This window comes from Mobula birostris, chromosome 5, assembly GCF_030028105.1.
Source record: "Mobula birostris isolate sMobBir1 chromosome 5, sMobBir1.hap1, whole genome shotgun sequence".
In the NCBI taxonomy this organism is placed as follows: domain Eukaryota; kingdom Metazoa; phylum Chordata; class Chondrichthyes; order Myliobatiformes; family Myliobatidae; genus Mobula; species Mobula birostris.
In genome coordinates this window covers 43,345,954-43,363,044 of record NC_092374.1, presented here as the reverse complement: position 1 = coordinate 43,363,044, position 17,091 = coordinate 43,345,954, and the positions used below count along the sequence as shown (strand labels likewise).

Below are 17,091 nucleotides of genomic sequence, written 5' to 3'. Positions count from 1 at the left end.
GCCCATATTCTTGGAAGCTCTGCCTCTTCATGTACCTATCCCATCGTTCCTTAACTGATACTATTGTGCCTGCCTCAAACACTTCCTCTGGTAACTTGTTTCATGTACCCACTGCTACCTGTATGAAAAAGTGGCTCCTCAGGTCCCTTTTAAATCTTACCCCTCTTATCTTAAACCTATGCTCCATATTTTTTTACCTCCCCACCTTCAGAATCAGAATCAGGTTTAATATCACTGGCATATTGCACTTCCAGGGCACCTAGGGGCAACTTCAGTAGCAGAACTCTCAATGGATAGGATTAAATATTCTTTGTTTCAGCCTGATACAGCTAAAAAGCACAACTGCTTCCAAGGTCAGTACAGTCAACAAGGATGTCTTAACGCGTTTAAACGAACTATTGCTGCTTAAGACTGACGGAAAGAATACTGATTGTGGACAGATGCATCCTCATAGGATTCCACATGGCTGCAGGTCAGGGATACAAGTGCATTTAAGGAATCGAGGTTTTAAACTCCCAATACCGACTATCTTGCTGGAAAATGTGCAGTCTCTGTTGAATAAAATCGATGATCTCAGAGCTAGGGTGCTGAATCAGAGGGGACATTAGGACCGCGTGTGTCCTTTGTTTCACGGAATCCTGGTTAACCCCTTCTGTACCAGACAGAGCGATTCAGATTGGTGGGTTTACTATACACCGTCAGCATAGATCTACAGAGTCTCTCAAAAGCAGAGGTGGAGGAGCCTTAGAGGCCTCATGATCAGCTCTTCTTGGTGCACAAATATATTAGTGCTGTCCCAATTCTGCTCACCAATTCTGGAATATCTAGCAGTTAAGTGCCGTCCTTTTTACCTACTGCAGGAGTTCTCCGAGATCATTTTGGTAGCAGTATACATTCCTCCTCAGGCCAATGGCAGTTAGGCATTAGATGATCTGAGCAATGGAATCAACATGCATGAAACAGCGCACCCTAATGTTTTCACCACCGATTTGGAAGACTTTATCCAGGCCAGTCTGAAAAAAGTCACTAAGCAATTAGAAAACCAGGTATGATTTGCATAGGGTTATTTCAAGAGCAAAGAGACAATTTCAAATGAGGTTGGAGACAACATCAGATGTACGGCAACTCTGGCAGAGACTACAAGACATTACTTTCTACAAAGCAAAACCCAATTGTATGATTGGCAGCGATGCTTCACTATCAGATGAACTCAACGCCTTCTATGCACCCTTTGAAAGGGAAAATATAACTACAGCTGTGAAGATCCCTGCTGCACCTGATGACCCTGTCTTCGAGGTCGATGTTAGGCTGTCTTTAAAGAGAGTGAACACCTGCAAGGCGTAAGGTCCCGATGGAGTACCTGGTAAGGCTCAGAAAACCTGCGCCACCCAACTGGCAGGAGTATTCAAGGACATTTTCAACCTCTCACTGCTACAGGCGGAAGTTCCCACTTGCTTCAAAAAGGCAACAAGTATACCAGTGCTTAAGAAGAATAATGTGAGCTGCCTTAATGACTATCACCCGGTAGCGCTCACATCTATAGCGATGAAATGCTTTGAGATGTTGGTCACAACTAGACTGAACTCCTGCCTCAGGAAGGACCTGAACCCATTGCAATTTGCCTATTGCCACAATAGATCAACAGCAGATGCAATCTCAAAGGCTCTCCACATGGCTTTGGACCACCTCGACAACACAAACACCTATGTCAGGATGCTGTTCATCGACTAGAGCTCAGCATTTAATCCCACAATCCTGACTGAGAAGTTGCAGAAACTGAGCCTCTGTACCTCTCTCTGTAACTGGATCCTCAACATCCTAACCGGGAGACTGCAATCTGTGCAGATTGGTGGTAACCTCTCCTCCCCGCTGACGTTCAGCACTGGTGCACCTCAGGGGTGTGTGCTTAGCCCACTGCTCTACTCTCTATACACACATGTCTGTGTGGCTAGGCATAGCTCAAATACCATCTATAAATTTGCTGATGATACAATGGTTGCTGGTAGAATCTTAGGTGGTGACAAGAGGGCGGACAGGAGTGAGATATGTCCACTAGTGAAGTGATGTCGCAGCAACAACCTGGCACTCAACCTCAGTAGGACAGAAGAGCTGATTGTGGACTTCAGGAAGGGTAAGACCAAGAAATACATACCAATCCTCATAGGGGGATCAGAAGTGGAGAGAGTGAGCAGCTTCAATTTCCTGGGTGTCAAGATTGTTGAGGATCTAACCTGATCCCAATATACCGATGCAGTTATAAAGAAGGCAAGGCAGTGGCTATCCTTCATTAGGAGTTTGAAGAGATTTGGTATGTCAACAAATACACTCAAAAACTTCTATGGATGTGCCGTAGAGAGCATTCTGACAGGCTGCATCACTGTCTGGTATGGAGGGGCTACTGCACAGGACCGAAGAAACTGCAGAGGGCTGTAAATTCAGTCGGCTCCATCTTGGGTACTAGCCTACAAAGTACCCAGGACATCTTCAATATCCTTGTCAATTTCCTCTGCACCCTCTTCAGTACCTTCAACTATTGTAATATCAGATGATCAGAGCCATAGAGTGATACAACATTTAAACAGGCACTTTAGCCCAACTGTTCCACTTGGAACAAGTTGTCCATCTAAGTTACTCCCATTGTCACCGTATTCAATCAATATCCTTCTAACATTTTTGTTTATCCATGTATCCCTCCGAAAATTCCACACAGATCTACAGCCAATGATATACTTAATTTTGAACATCCATGTTACATACTCAGTGGCCATTTTATTAGGTAGCTCCTATACTGAGCTCCTATAGGTAGCTCCGGCACTGAGTCTGACCCTGTGGTGCGGAAGGGTGGGACAGAGATGAGGAGAGCTGTCGTCATTGAAGACTCTATAGTCAGGGGAGAAGACAAGAGATTTTGTGGACGTGAGAAGGACACCCGCATGGTTTGTTGCCTCCCGGGTGCCAGGGTGCGGGATGTCTCTGAGCGGGTACACGACATTCTGGTACGAGAGGGAAAGCAACCAGAAGTCGTGATACATGTTGGGACCAACGACATAGGCAGGAAGAGGGATGAGGTCCTGAAGTGTGAGTTTCAGGAATTAGACAGAAGGCTGAAGAACAGGACCTCAAGGTTGACGTTCTCAGGATTGCTGCCAGTGCTACGTGACAGAGATGGTAAGAATTGGAGGAGATGGCGGTTGAATGCGTGGCTGAGGATTTGGTGCAGGGAGCAGGGTTTTAGATTTTGGGACCATTGGGATCTCTTCTGGGGAAGGTGGGACCTGTACAGATTGGGTGGGTTGCACCTGAACTCGAGGGGGAGAAATATCCTTGCAGGTAGGTTTGCTAGCATGGTTCGGGAGGGTTTAAACTAATTTGCGAGGGGGATGGGACCCAGAGCGATAGAGCAGTGAAAGAAGTGCATGGAGTAAAGCCAGATCTAACATACAGAGAGGCTTTGAGGAAAGAGAAGCAGAATAAATGGTGTAAAGACAGTAAGGTAGAAGGGCTGAAATGTGTGTACCTCAATGCAAGAAGCATCAGGAGCAAAGGTGATGAACTGAGAGCTTGGATACATACATGGAATTATGATGTAGTGGCCATTACAGAGACTTGGCTGGCACCAGGGCAGAAATGGATTCTCAATATTCCTGGATTTCAGTGCTTTAAAAGGGATAGAGAGGGCCGAAAAAGGGGAGGAGGGGTGGCATTACTGGTCAGGGATACTATTACAGCTACAGAAAGGGTGGGTAATGTAGCAGGATCCTCTTTTGAGTCAGTATGGGTGGAAGTCAGGAACAGGAAGGGAGCAGTTACTCTACTGGGGGTATTCTATAGCCCCCCTGGTAGCAGCAGAGATACAGAGGAGCAGATGGGGAGGCAGATTTTGGAAAGGTGCAAAAATAACAGGGTTGTTATCATGGGTGACTTTAACTTCCCTAATATTGATTGGCACCTGATTAGTTCCAAGAGTTTAGATGGGGCAGAATTTGTTAAGTGTCCAGGATGGATTCCTGTCACAGTATGTGGACAGGCCGACCAGGGGGAATGCCATACTAGATCTAGTACTAGGTAATGAACCGGGTCAGGTCACAGATCTCTCAGTGGGTGAGCATCTGGGGGACAGTGACCACCGCTCCCTGGCCTTTATAATTATCATGGAAAAGGACAGAATCAAAGAGGACAGGAAAATTTTTAATTGGGGAAAGGCAAATTATGAGGCTATAAGGCTAGAACTTGCGGGTGTGAACTGGGATGATGTTTTTGCAGGGAAATGTACTATGGACATGTGCTCGATGTTTAGAGATCTCTTGCGGGATGTAAGGGATAAATTTGTCCCGGTGAGGAAGATAAAGAATGGTAGGGTGAAGGAACCATGGGTGACAAGTGAGGTGGAAAATCTAATCAGGAGGAAGAAGGCAGCATACTTGAGGTTTAGGAAGCAAGGATCAGATGGGTCTATTGAGGAATATAGGCAAGCAAGAAAGGAGCTTAAAAGGGGCTGAGAAGAGCAAGAAGGGGGCATGAGAAGGCCTTGGCGAGTAGGGTAAAGGAAAACCCCAAGGCATTCTTCAATTATGTGAAGAAAAGAAGGATGACAGGAGTGAAGGTAGGACAGATTAGAGATAAAGGTGGGAAGATGTGCCTGGAGGCTGTGGAAGTGAGCGAGGTCCTCAATGAATACTTCTCTTCAGTATTCACCGATGAGAGGGAACTTGATGATGGTGAGGACAATCTGAGTGAGGTTGATATTCTGGAGCATGCTGATATTAAGGGAGAGGAAGTGTTGGAGTTGTTAAAATACATTAGGACAGATAAGTCCCCGGGGCCTGACGGAATATTCCCCAGGCTGCTCCATGAGGCGAGAGAAGAGATTGCTGAGCCTCTGGCTAGGATCTTTATGCCCTCGTTGTCCATGGGAATGGTACCGGAGGATTGGAGGGAGGTGAATGTTGTTCCCTTGTTCAAAAAAGGTAGTAGGGATAGTCCGGGTAATTATAGACCAGTGAGCCTTACGTCTGTGGTGGGAAAGCTGTTGGAAAAGATTCTTAGAGATAGGATCTATAGGCATTTAGAGAATCATGGTCTGATCAGAGACAGTCAGCATGGCTTTGAGAAGGGCAGATCGTGTCTAACAAGCCTGATAGAGTTCTTTGAGGAGGTGACCAGGCATATAGATGAGGGTAGTGCAGTGGATGTGATCTGTATGGATTTTAGTAAGGCATTTGACAAGGTTCCACACGGTAGGCTTATTCAGAAAGTTAGAAGACATGGGATCCAGGGAAGTTTGGCCAGGTGGATTCAGAATTGGCTTGCCTGCAGAAGGCAGAGGGTGGTGGTGGAGGGAGTACATTCAGATTGGAGGATTGTGACTAGTGGTGTCCCACAAGAATCTGTTCTGGGACCTCTACTTTTCGTGATTTTTATTAACGACCTGGATGTGGGGGTAGAAGGGTGGGTTGGCAAGTTTGCAGATGACACAAAGGTTGGTGGTGTTGTAGATAGTGTAGAGGATTGTCAAAGATTGCAGAGAGACATTGATAGGATGCAGAAGTGGGCTGAGAAGTGGCAGATGGAGTTCAACCCAGAGAAGTGTGAGGTGGTACACTTTGGAAGGACAAACTCCAAGGCAGAGTACAAAGTAAATGACCGGATATTGGTAGTGTGGAGGAGCACAGGGATCTCGGGGTACATGTCCACAGATCCCTGAAAGTTGCCTCACAGGTGGATAGGGTAGTTAAGAAAGCTTATGGGGTGTTAACTTTCATAAATCGAGGGATAGGGTTTGAGAGTCGCAATGTAATGATGCAGCTCTATAAAACTCTGGTTAGGCCACACTTGGAGTATTGTGTCCAGTTCTGGTCACCTCACTATAGGAAGGATGTGGAAGCATTGGAAAGGGTACAGAGGAGACTTACCAGGATGCTGCCTGGTTTAGAAAGTATGGATTATGATCAGAGATTAAGGGAGTTAGGGCTTTACTCTTTGGAGTGAAGGAGGATGAGAGGAGACATGGTAGAGGTGTATAAGATAATAAGAGGAATAGATAGAGTGGATAGCCAGCGCCTCTTCCCCAGGGCACCACTGCTCAATACAAGAGGACATGGCTTTAAGGTAAGGGGTGGGAAGTTCAAGGGGGATACTAGAGGAAGGTTTTTTTACTCAGAGAGTGGTTGGTGCGTGGAATGCACTGCCTGAGTCAGTGGTGGAGGCAGATACACTAGTGAAGTTTAAGAGACTATGAGACAGGTATATGGAGGAATCTAAGGTGGGGGCTTATATGGGAGGTGGGGTTTGAGGGTTGGCACAACATTGTGGGCCGAAGGGCCTGTACTGTGCTGTACTATTCTATGTTCTATGTTCTATGTGAGTAAAATGGCCACTGAATGTATGTTTATGATCTTCTGCTGTTGTAGCCCATCCAAGGTTCGACATGTTGTGCATTCAGAGATGTTCTTCTACCTACCACTATTGTAAAACATGGTTAATCCTGTCACCTTTCTGTCTACATGAACCAGTTTGGCTATTCTCCTCTGATCTCTCTCATTAAGGAGGCATAGAACTGCCACTCATTGGGTGATTTTTGTTTTTCACACTATTCTCTGTAAACTCTAGTTGTAAACACTGTAAACATTGTTGTGTGTGAAAATCCCAGAAGTCAGTAGTTTCTGAGATACTCAAACCACACTGTCTGGCACGAACAATCATTTCACAGATGGTCAAAGTGAATTAGCTCACAGTTCTTCCCCATTCTGATGTTTGGTCTGAACAACAACTTGTCATGGTCCGGATCGGGGTCTCTTTAAATTTACTTTGTTTATGTTATGATCCGGACTGTTGACTACCTGTTTCCCTTTGGTTCCCTGTTTTCCTGTGTCCCTCGGCCTTGGTGATCAGAGGCAATTTACTCTTGGCTGAACCGGTATTTTATAGTCTCCGGCATTCAGCTGTTCGGCGCGAGAGCGTTTGCAAAGTCACCAAGGTACGGCATGCCAATGTCATCTGGACAGAGCCAGCCTAGTCTCTGCCCGAAGCGAGTGCCGGCAATTGGCCTTTCCTCTCCAGAGCAACCTTGTCAAGTTACCTCGCCAAAGGGAGCCTGCAAAGTTTCCTCACCGAGGTGGGTCCATCAGTTAACCCGCCGGAGGGAATCAAGAACTGCTGTCTACTGTTCCCGGGCCGAGTCGAGAGCTCGCCACTACCCGGCGGCATCCAAGTTCCGAGTCAAGTTCTGGCCCTGGCGGTCTGTGATTCCTGTCCTACCCCCCTGTCTGAATCCCTTCTCTGCCCCTCTCGCCTCTAGCCCTTGTCTGCAGCCCTCGCCTGCACTTCAGTCTAGTTCTATCGCCGGAGCTAGATAGGTACTGTCTGGTGTACTTTCGTGTTTGTCTTGTCTTGTCCTCGCCTCCGTGGGATAAGTCAGGCCGTCTTGCCGTTACCCCACGGGGGGTCATTTTTTCTCTTGTCCTGTCCTCGCCTCCGTGGGGTAAGTCAGGCCGTCTTGCCATTGCCCCACGGGGGGTCACGTCTTGTCTTGTCTTGTCCTCGCCTCCGTGGGGTAAGTCAGGCCGTCTTGCCGTTGCCCCACGGGGGGTCATGAGACCCGGCCCAATGTCCTGTACCCAAGGAGAGGTCCCGGCTCTCTGTTCAATGTGTGAGTCCCGGCCCTATGTCCTGTACCCAAGGAAGGGTCCCGGCTCTCTGTTCTGTGTGTGAGTCCCGGCCCTATGTCCTGTACCCAAGGAGGGGTCCCGGCTCTCTGTTCTGTGTGTGAGTCCCGGCCCTATGACCTGTACTCAAGGAGGGGTCCCGACTCTGTGTTCTGTGTATGTGTCCATGGCTCCATGTACCTGCTCTCCTGAGACCGAGACTCTGTTTTTCCATGTTCCTCCTCTCCCTAACCCATGTCATGTCCATGCCTGGTTCTGGGGTCCGAGCCCGAGGCAAGACCCAGGTACTAGGTCCTTGCCCAGTCTCTGGCTCGGAGTCCATACCGTAGCCTCTTCATGTCGCCTTTAGTTCTGGGATCTGATTCCGAGTCCTAGCCCAGACCCTTGTCCCAGGCTAGTCATAGTCCTGAGTCCTTCTCCAGTTCACTATTCCTGCTCCTGCCTTGCTCTCCTGGTTTCAAACAATAAACTAAATTTAATTAACCTCACAAGATGTATCTTGTATTTGGGTCCACCCTTGCTCCCTATGCCCCCCCCATTGTGACACAAAAAAACCTTTTGACCATGCATGTATACTTTTATGTATCTATTGAGTTACTTTCACATGATTGTTGATTACATATTTGCATTAACGAGCAGGTATACCTAATAAAGTGACCACCGAGTGTATTTCTCCCATTAGAATTGTTCATCTGGTTTCTCACTTCTTCAGGGACATGACCTATAGCCAGCAGAGACATGGGAACATACTGTCTGCATCAGACAAAATGTGACAGTTGCCCTTTCACTGCCTTACACACGAGCAAAACGCATGCATCCGATGTAAGAGTTGTATTTCCTATTGAATGTTTACGTCAAGTAATCCAAAGTATCAGTTAACTCTCTGCATAAATTAGAAACTCAACATATTAAAAGAAAGCAATATGTAGGAACCCAGTGCAGAAAATATCACATCCCTTAACACCCGTAAGTCGAAGACCTTCTGAGCTCAGCTGGAAATATTTACTGCTTCAGTGCATTTCAAACTTACCGTGGTCCAGTTTACCTGAGTCCCCAAGTCTCTGAAGTATAATGTGATAATGGAGGAGGTTGCAAGGCTCTTAATGACTTTAGTTTCCTTCAATGGAGGACCATCTGTGAACAGGTAAGACCAGAGACAGAATTATGCTTGTGTCACCACTTTAGCAAAGGTGAAGTACCCAATCCAAACAAGGGATTTTGATGATCTATCAAAATAAATTAACACCTTACCCTGCAATAGTTCAATACCACGATTATGGAGCCTTGAAAGGAAAGATTAAGACAAGGAGCACTAATTATTAGAAGGAGCTGACTGCAGGGAGAATGGATGAAGAAGCAAAGTGGGACGAGTAAATCTAATTTATGGAAAATCCCTTGGGAGTATATCAACATGAAGCACTGGAACGAGGAATATATTTCTGCGCTCTTGATTCTGAAATTACCAAGTTTTTAATATGAATACAATTTCACAATCAGCATTTCGGTCTAAGCAGGATCCTACTTCAGAGTACATGTCTGGACTATAAACATATATAAGAGATTAGAATGGGTTATCTTTTTCTGTACAGCAGTCCTAAAATAAATCCCAAGTAGTGGCTATTGTTACAAGTGAAAAACAAAATGTGTTGATGCTGGAAATCTGACACAATGACAGAAAACTTTGCAAGATGATGTGATTAAGTGAGGCGAGGTCTAGAGATGGCAAAGGGACCCATAACACCTCTGTGATCTGCAGCAAGCAGCATGTATGAGAGAGGCAGTAGAGTGAGAGTGAACTATTTTGTGAAGGGTTGTGCTGATGGGAGAATAGTGACCAGCTGAGGCTTTTAAACATAGAACATTTAACTTTATTTCCTACTATTTCTTAGTAGAAGGAACTTAATAGATGGAATTTACTTGGATTTTTGGAAGGCCTTTGACAAGGTGCCACACACAAAGCTGCTTAATAAGAAATGAGCCCATGGTACTAAAGGAAAGATACTAGCATCGATAGAAAATAGCTGACTGGCAGGAGGGAAAGCATGGGAATAAAGGGAGTCTTTTCTGGTTGGCTGCTGGTGACCAGTAGTGTTCTGTAGAAGTAGGTGTTAGGACTATTTCTTTTCATGTTATATGTCAAAGATTTGGATGTCAGAATTGATGGATTTGTTGCCAGGTTTGTGGATGGTATGAAGATAGGCTGAGAGGCAGGTAACATTGAGGAAGCAGGGAGTCTGATAGGAGAATAAGCAAAGAAGTGGGAGATAGAATAAAACATATAGATGTGTATGATCATGCACTTTGGTAGTAGGAATAAAGGTATAGACTACTTTATAAGTAGGGAGAAAATTCAGAAATCAGAGGGTCTGGGGGACTTACAAATCCTTGTGCAGGATCCCCTAGAGGTTAACTTGTAAGCTGAGTTGGTGGTAGGGAAGGCAAATGCAATGTTAGTATTCATTTCTCATTACTACGCACCTTGAGTATTGTGAGCAGTTTTGCCCCATATCTAAGAAGAGATATACCTGCATTGGAAAGATTTCAGAGGAGGTTCACAAAAATAATTCCAGTAATTAAAAGATTAATGTATGTGTAGTGTTTGATGGCTATGGGCCTCACTGCCGTTTAGAAGAATGAGAGAGGATCTCTTTGAAACCTATTGAACACTGAAAGGTCGAGATAGAGTGGATCTGGAGAGGATATCTCCTATAGTTGGGGAGTTTAGGCACAGCCTCATTATAGAGGGACTTTCCCTGAGAACAGAGATAATGAGAGATTTCTTTAGCTAGATGGGAGAGAATCTACTGATTTCATTGTCACAGATGGTGGTGGAGGCCAACTGATTGGATTTATTTAAAACTAAGGTTGACTAATCCTTGATTAGTAGTGGCATCAAAAGTTACAGGGAGAAGGCAGGACAATGCAGTTGGAAGGGATAATAAATCAGCCATGACAGAATGGTGGAGCAGACTTGATGGACCAAATGATCTAACTATGCTCCTATATCTTATGATCTTATGGAAGCAAAGACAGTAATCTGCATCTCCAGCAGAATATGGATTTATTATGGGGGATTTTAACTTTGCCAAAATTCACTGGGATTACCTAAAGTGTCAGAGATGGAATTTGTTAATTCTTACACAGAAAGATTGTGTATAACAATATACATGCTCGTGGGTAAAACAAGCCCTGACGAGTAGGACACTTTGAAAAGAGTTTATAGGAGATCAGGGCCAGCATGTTCTAGTAAGAGTGAAGGGCAAAGGTGGCAAGATTAGCAGCCTTAGATATCAAAAGGTTTGATCAAAGGAACAGAAAAGGAAATGCACGACATATACAGACCTAATAGATGGATATAACATTAGAAGATATGTAGATAATCGAGATAACCAGTGTGTATATTTTCCTATTGCAGGAGTATCAAGAGCAAGAGGCATATGCTCAGGTTGGGAGGAAGTGGTTTTACAAAGGATTGCCGAGTTATGTCTTTTGCCTTGCACTGTTGATATCTGCAACTCACTCCCAGAGGGGAGAGTGATGGAATGGGGAAAAATTACCACTTTTGACAGACATTTGGAGAACCACCTAAATAGACAAGGCAAAGAAGGCCATGGTCCTAACAGAGGCAAACAGAATTGGTATAGATAAGACAACAGAACAGCATGGGCATGATGGGCCAAAGGGTCTGTTTCTGTGCTGTACAAATATACAATTATGGTTTTATAATGGATATACTGAGCAAGTTCGCTGGCACCTATGGAGAGGGAAACAAAGGCAATATTGAGGTTGATGACTTTTCTTACAGCAACAATTCTAATTTGAATTCTAAGAAATTTTGGAATATCCACACCAACATAAACCATAACACACAAAAAAACAAAATACAACAGATTATCTGGAAATCTAAGAGAAAAGTAGAAAGGGCTAGAAATATTCAAGCTATATCTAAGTGTGGAGAAATAACGTGTTGATGTTAAACGGAAACACAAGGGAGGTTTTGATATTTCAGTTCTGCTGAAACGTTTCTCTCATGTCTAACCTGAGAGTATTTTTGGCATTTTCTGTTTTTTTAAATTACCAAATTTTAAAAGAAGTTCTGAACAGCTGATCACTTTGTTGTACATTCATTGTGAATTGCTGGAAATCACAGTTTCTCAGAATTGCTAATCAATGTTTTTTCTATATAGGAGCCAACAGATTTAAGAGAGGGGATCGCTCATTGCATCAGTAGTGAGAGACAGGTGAGTGGTTGGGCCGCACCAAGGGGAATTTCCAAAATTCTCCTAAGGAAATGATTTGTGGCGATTCCATTCACTGGCAAGTGTTCTGCAATCTGTGTGCTGACACAGCTATAAATAGCCACAATCTGTGTATGCCAGGAAATAAATATCACTGCAACATATTTTCAACCCACTCTTTACTTGACACATTCAAAAGGCTCTGGGCCATATTTATTGCTTAATACTAATGTTATCTTTTAAAGCAAAGAGATCTATTGCACTTGGGAATATTTGGAACTTAATTATCATATAAGAGTTCCTATAAAAAAGTATAGCATTTTAATTGCCGGTATAAGAATATAATCACACAATGAACAATCCAAATTATTTTTAATCTTCTTACATTCAATTAGAAGTATTTATATTTTAATGTTTATTATGCAACATATTGACCAGTATTTCTCTGTGAAAAATGTTAAGGTATTATTTTTCATTAACTAACAAATACTAAACGCTTTGGTCAAGTAATAAATTGGAACCTTTGATTTCTCCTGGTGGTCTGTTAAGATGATGACAACTATAAAAGTCAAAGTCCGGTGATTATTATTTTATTCTCATAATTAGTATCCAGATGCACTGAGATGAAAATCACAAAATGAACTTATTGAGATTTTTTTTTCTTAACTGTTGTGCCATATTTTATACTCTGTGTGCAGACTGATGTATACAGCAGAAGGCAATATCAGACAATCATAGCAATATCAATAGCATGATATGCCATGTTACAACTGTACATTTTCTAGTCTCCAAGATAGCATACAATATTACAGCTCTGACTATAATTAAAATGTCTTCTTTTCCAACAGAAGAGGTAAATGTATTCTTATCTTGAACTAAACAGCCTATGTCCCTCTCTCCTGCTTTATCCAAGGACCTCTGACATATCTGGTTTCCATCCATGTTGAACAAGACACTATGTTCAAAGCAAAGGTCAAGTACACTAATCCTCTGATGTCAGTCCCACTCAGCCAGCAATACTGCAAGTTGTTCAACACCCTAACACTACCTCAGACTGTGTATCTCTTTCACCTCTCGCTCAACTGTGTTTATTTTGACATTCAAGTTGAATATAATTCGTGTTAAATAAGTTCATATTAACTTACATTTCATATGTTTGTGATGTACAGTACTGTTGTAAAAAAAGTTTTCATGTCACTTCTACCCTACATATGTTTGCTTGTGACAATAAAGTTGAAACTTGAACACCTGCCCGCCTGTCTCTAACAATTGTACTAGCAGAAAAGGACCCTGCACTGCAACTTGGGGATGGAATTAGAACAACCGACACTTAATCACAATAAGCACTAATCAAAAAATATTAAACAATAAATGGATGCAAGCTGTAGTTCAGTAGAATAGTGAATTATGTAAAGTGTTGGATCAGGACAGTAAAGGACAGATGCACCTGAATCCAAAACACTTCCAAACTGGCTAAAAAAACATCCATGAGAAGTGATTTGACTAGCGCTGTTTGTGACTGAAAGAAAAAGAATCAGAATCGGAATCACGTTTAATATCACAAGCATACAGTAAGTCATTAAGTACACTGATTTGTGGCAGCAGTATATTGCAATAAGCAATTATAATACATAAAAATAAATTTATAAAGTAAAAATAACAACAAAATTACTATATATTTATTACTGTCCAAAAGCATTAGACAACCTAGATTTTTTATATAGTTTCAGAAGGTATGGCATCCACAGGGCCCTGATCTCAACATCATCGAGGCTGTCTGGGATTACCTGGACAGACAGAAGAAAGTGAGACAGCTGAAGTCTGTGGAAGAACTGTGGCAATTTCTCCAAGATGATTAAAATAACCTACCTGCAGATTTTCTGATAAACCTGCATGAAGGTGTACCCAAAAGAATTGGGTGCTGTTTTAAAGGCAAAGGGTGATCACACCAAACATTGATTTTATTTATTTTTTTTCCTGTTTACTGCCCTGTATAGTAAAATATTCAATATTTAGAAACTTTTCATTTCATTATTTGGAAAGCATCTTCACTTTACAGATTTTTTTACATGTGCCTAACACTAGTGCACAGTACTGTATGTACATAAAACTACTGTAGTGTAAAAAAGGAGCAAAAAAAAGAAAGAAATAGAGAGGTAGTGTACATGAGTCTTTGTCCATTCAGAAATCTGATGGCAGTGGGGAAGAAGCTGTTCCTAAAACATTGAAAATGTGTCTGCAGTCTCTTGTACCTTCTCCTTGATGGTAGCAATGAGAAGAAAGCATGTCCTGCGGTTGATGGGGGTCCTGAAAGACAGATTCTGCCTTTTTGAGGCATTTGTAGATGTCTTCGATGCTTGGGAGGCTAGTGCCCATGATGGAGCTGTCTGAAATGCAACTACAGGCAGCTTTTTCCAATTCTGTGCAGTAGCCTCCACCACACCCCACCCCATGGTAGCAGATGGTGATGCAATCAGTTAGAATGCTTCCATTCAGCACATCTGTAGAAACTTGAAAGTCTTTGGTGACATACTAAATCTCCTCAAACTCCTAAAGAAATATAGTAGCTGTCGTGCCTCCTTTGCAATTGCAGCAATTTGTTGGGCCCAGGATAGATCCTCAGATGTTGACACCCAGGAACCTGAAACTGCTCAGCATTTCCACTGCTGACTCTTCAATGGGAACTGACGTGTGTTCCCACGACTTCTCCTTCCTGAAGTCTATAATCAATTCCTTGGTCTTACTGACAATGAATGCAAGGTTGCTGTTGCAACACTACTCAACCAGCTGATCTATCCCACTCCTGTATGCCTCTTCGTCACCTTCTATAATTCTGCCAACAAAAGTTGTGTCATTGGCAAATTTAGAGACGGTGTATCAGCTGTGCCTAGCCAAACAGTCATGGAATTAGAAAGAGAAGAGCAAAGGAGTAAGCATACATCCTTTAGTTGCCTTTGCGTTGACTGTTGGCAGGTAGGAGACGTTATTTCCAGTCTGCACCTACTGTAGTCTCCCAATGAGGAAGTCAAGGATACAGTTGCATAGGCCCTGGTTTTGGAGCTTGTTGATTAGCACTGAGGGTATAATGGAGTTAAACACTGAGCTTTAATCAACAAACAGTCGCCTGGCATAGGTGTTACCATTGTTCAAGTGATTGAAGACCAATTTGAGAGGCAGAAAGATTGCATCTGCTGTACACTTACTGTAGCCATAGGCAAATTGCAGTGGGTGCAGGTCCTTACTTAGACACGAGTTGATTCTGTCCCTGATCAAACTTTCAAAGCACTTCATCACAGTAGATGGCAGTGCAACTGAGTGATAGTTGTTGAGACAGCTCACCCTGCTCTTCTTGGGCACTGGTATGATTGTTGATTTTTTAAAGCATCTGTGAACATGCAACTGCAGCACTGAGAGATTGAAGATGTCCTTGAACACTCCAGGCAGTTGGTTGGCACAGGTTTTCGGTGCGCTACCAAGTAAACTATTGTGAAAGATGTTGTAACTTTGGTCTCTGAGACAGAGATTTCAATGTCACCAGATGCTGCAGGGATTCACACAAGTGTAGTTTTATTCTCCCTTTCAAAGTGTGCATAAAAGGCAACTTAATCACCTGGGAGTGAAGCATCAGTCATTTATGATGTTGGTTTTCACCTTGTAGGATGTAATGGTCTGCAAACCCTGCCAGGACTGCTGAGCATCCAATTCCATCTCTAACTTTAATCAGAATTGTTTCTTATAATGCTTAAAATAGTCTCCTGTTGGTTGTGCCTGGACCTTTTTTTCCAGTTCTGGATTACTGGTCTTGAATGCTACAGATTGAGCCCTTAGCAGAGTAGGAATCTCCCGGTTCATCCATGACTTTTGGTTTGGCTATGTCCAGCATGTTCTGTATTTCCATCATAACACATAAAGAAATTGACTTCTTGGAACATTGGTCACAAAGAAGGAAGAAGGAAGAAGGCAGAAGGAAGATTAAATATTGGGCAACACATACACTCCCAAAGACGTGGCCTGTCCCTGCTGAGATCCTCCAGCAGTGTGTGTGTGTGTGTGTGTGTGTGTGTGTGTGTTGCTTTGGATTTCTAGCACCTGCAGACTTTCTCGTGTTTAAGAATAAATTTTGCCTTCAGATGAACCAGTGTTAGAAAGTGAGTATTAGTGGTGTTAGGAACTGTATAATATGTTTGGAAGATGTTGGAAATACTTATCAGGTAAAGCAGTAACTCTGAAGAGAAAATCGTGGTTTAAGGTTCATGTCACTTGACCTAATTTATAATGAACATACAGTAGAACATAGAACAATTTAACTCAGTATGGGCCCTTCAGCTCATCATGTTGCAATAAGCTCTTAACCTACTCTGAAATCAATCTAATCTTTCTCTCCTACATAGGCCATAACACTCCATTTTTCTATCATCAATGTGTCTATCTAAGAGTCCTTTAAACATCCTTTCTGTATCAGCTTTCACTACCATTCTCAACAATTACCACTCTCTGTATAACAAACCTACCTCTGACATCTCCCTTAAACTTTCTTCTACTTACCTTAAAAGAAGGTCCTCTTGTATTAGCCATTTTCACTGTGGGGAGAAAGGGCTTGGGTGCCTGTCCACTCTATCTTCTTTCTATATTATACACCTTAATCAAGTTGCCTCTTATCCTTCTTTGCTCCAAAGAGAAAAGCCCATGTTCACCCAAGCTTTCCATCTAAAACATGCTTTCTAATTCAGTCGGCATCCTGACAGATCTGCTCTGCTCCCTCTGTAATGCTTTCACGTTCTTTCTATAATGAGGCATGCGGAACTGAACACAATATCTAAATGTGGTCTAACCAGAGTTTTATAAAGCTGCAGCATTACCTTATGTTACTTAAACTGGATCTCTCAATTAATGAAGGCCAACAAGCGATACATCTTCTTAACCACCGTATCAACTTTTGTTGAATCTTTGACAGACCTATGGGCATGAACCCCAAGATGCAGCTATTTCTCCACACTGCAAAGCACTCTGCCATTAACCCTGTAGTCTGCCTTCAACTTCAACCTTCCAGAATGAATCGCTTTACACTTTTCCAGGTTGAACTCCATCTGCCTCTTCTCAGCCCAGCTCTACATCCCACTGTATTTCACAACATTCTTCTACTCTCTCCATAACTCCACCAAGCTTCAATTCATCTACAAACTTGCTAA

The 17,091-nt window shown here is 43.0% G+C and overlaps 1 protein-coding gene across 4 annotated transcripts in view; it reads right to left on the bottom strand.

Annotated features, from left to right (window-relative positions):
* Positions 1–17,091, bottom strand: part of LOC140197675 (trans-2,3-enoyl-CoA reductase-like) — a 215,712-nt gene that overhangs the window by 106,760 nt on the left and 91,861 nt on the right. For all 4 annotated transcript variants that reach the window (XM_072257976.1, XM_072257975.1, XM_072257974.1 and 1 more), the window contains one exon: positions 8,695–8,798. In XM_072257976.1, the coding sequence (XP_072114077.1) occupies positions 8,695–8,798 (104 nt within the window). The remainder of the gene's footprint in view (positions 1–8,694; positions 8,799–17,091) is intronic.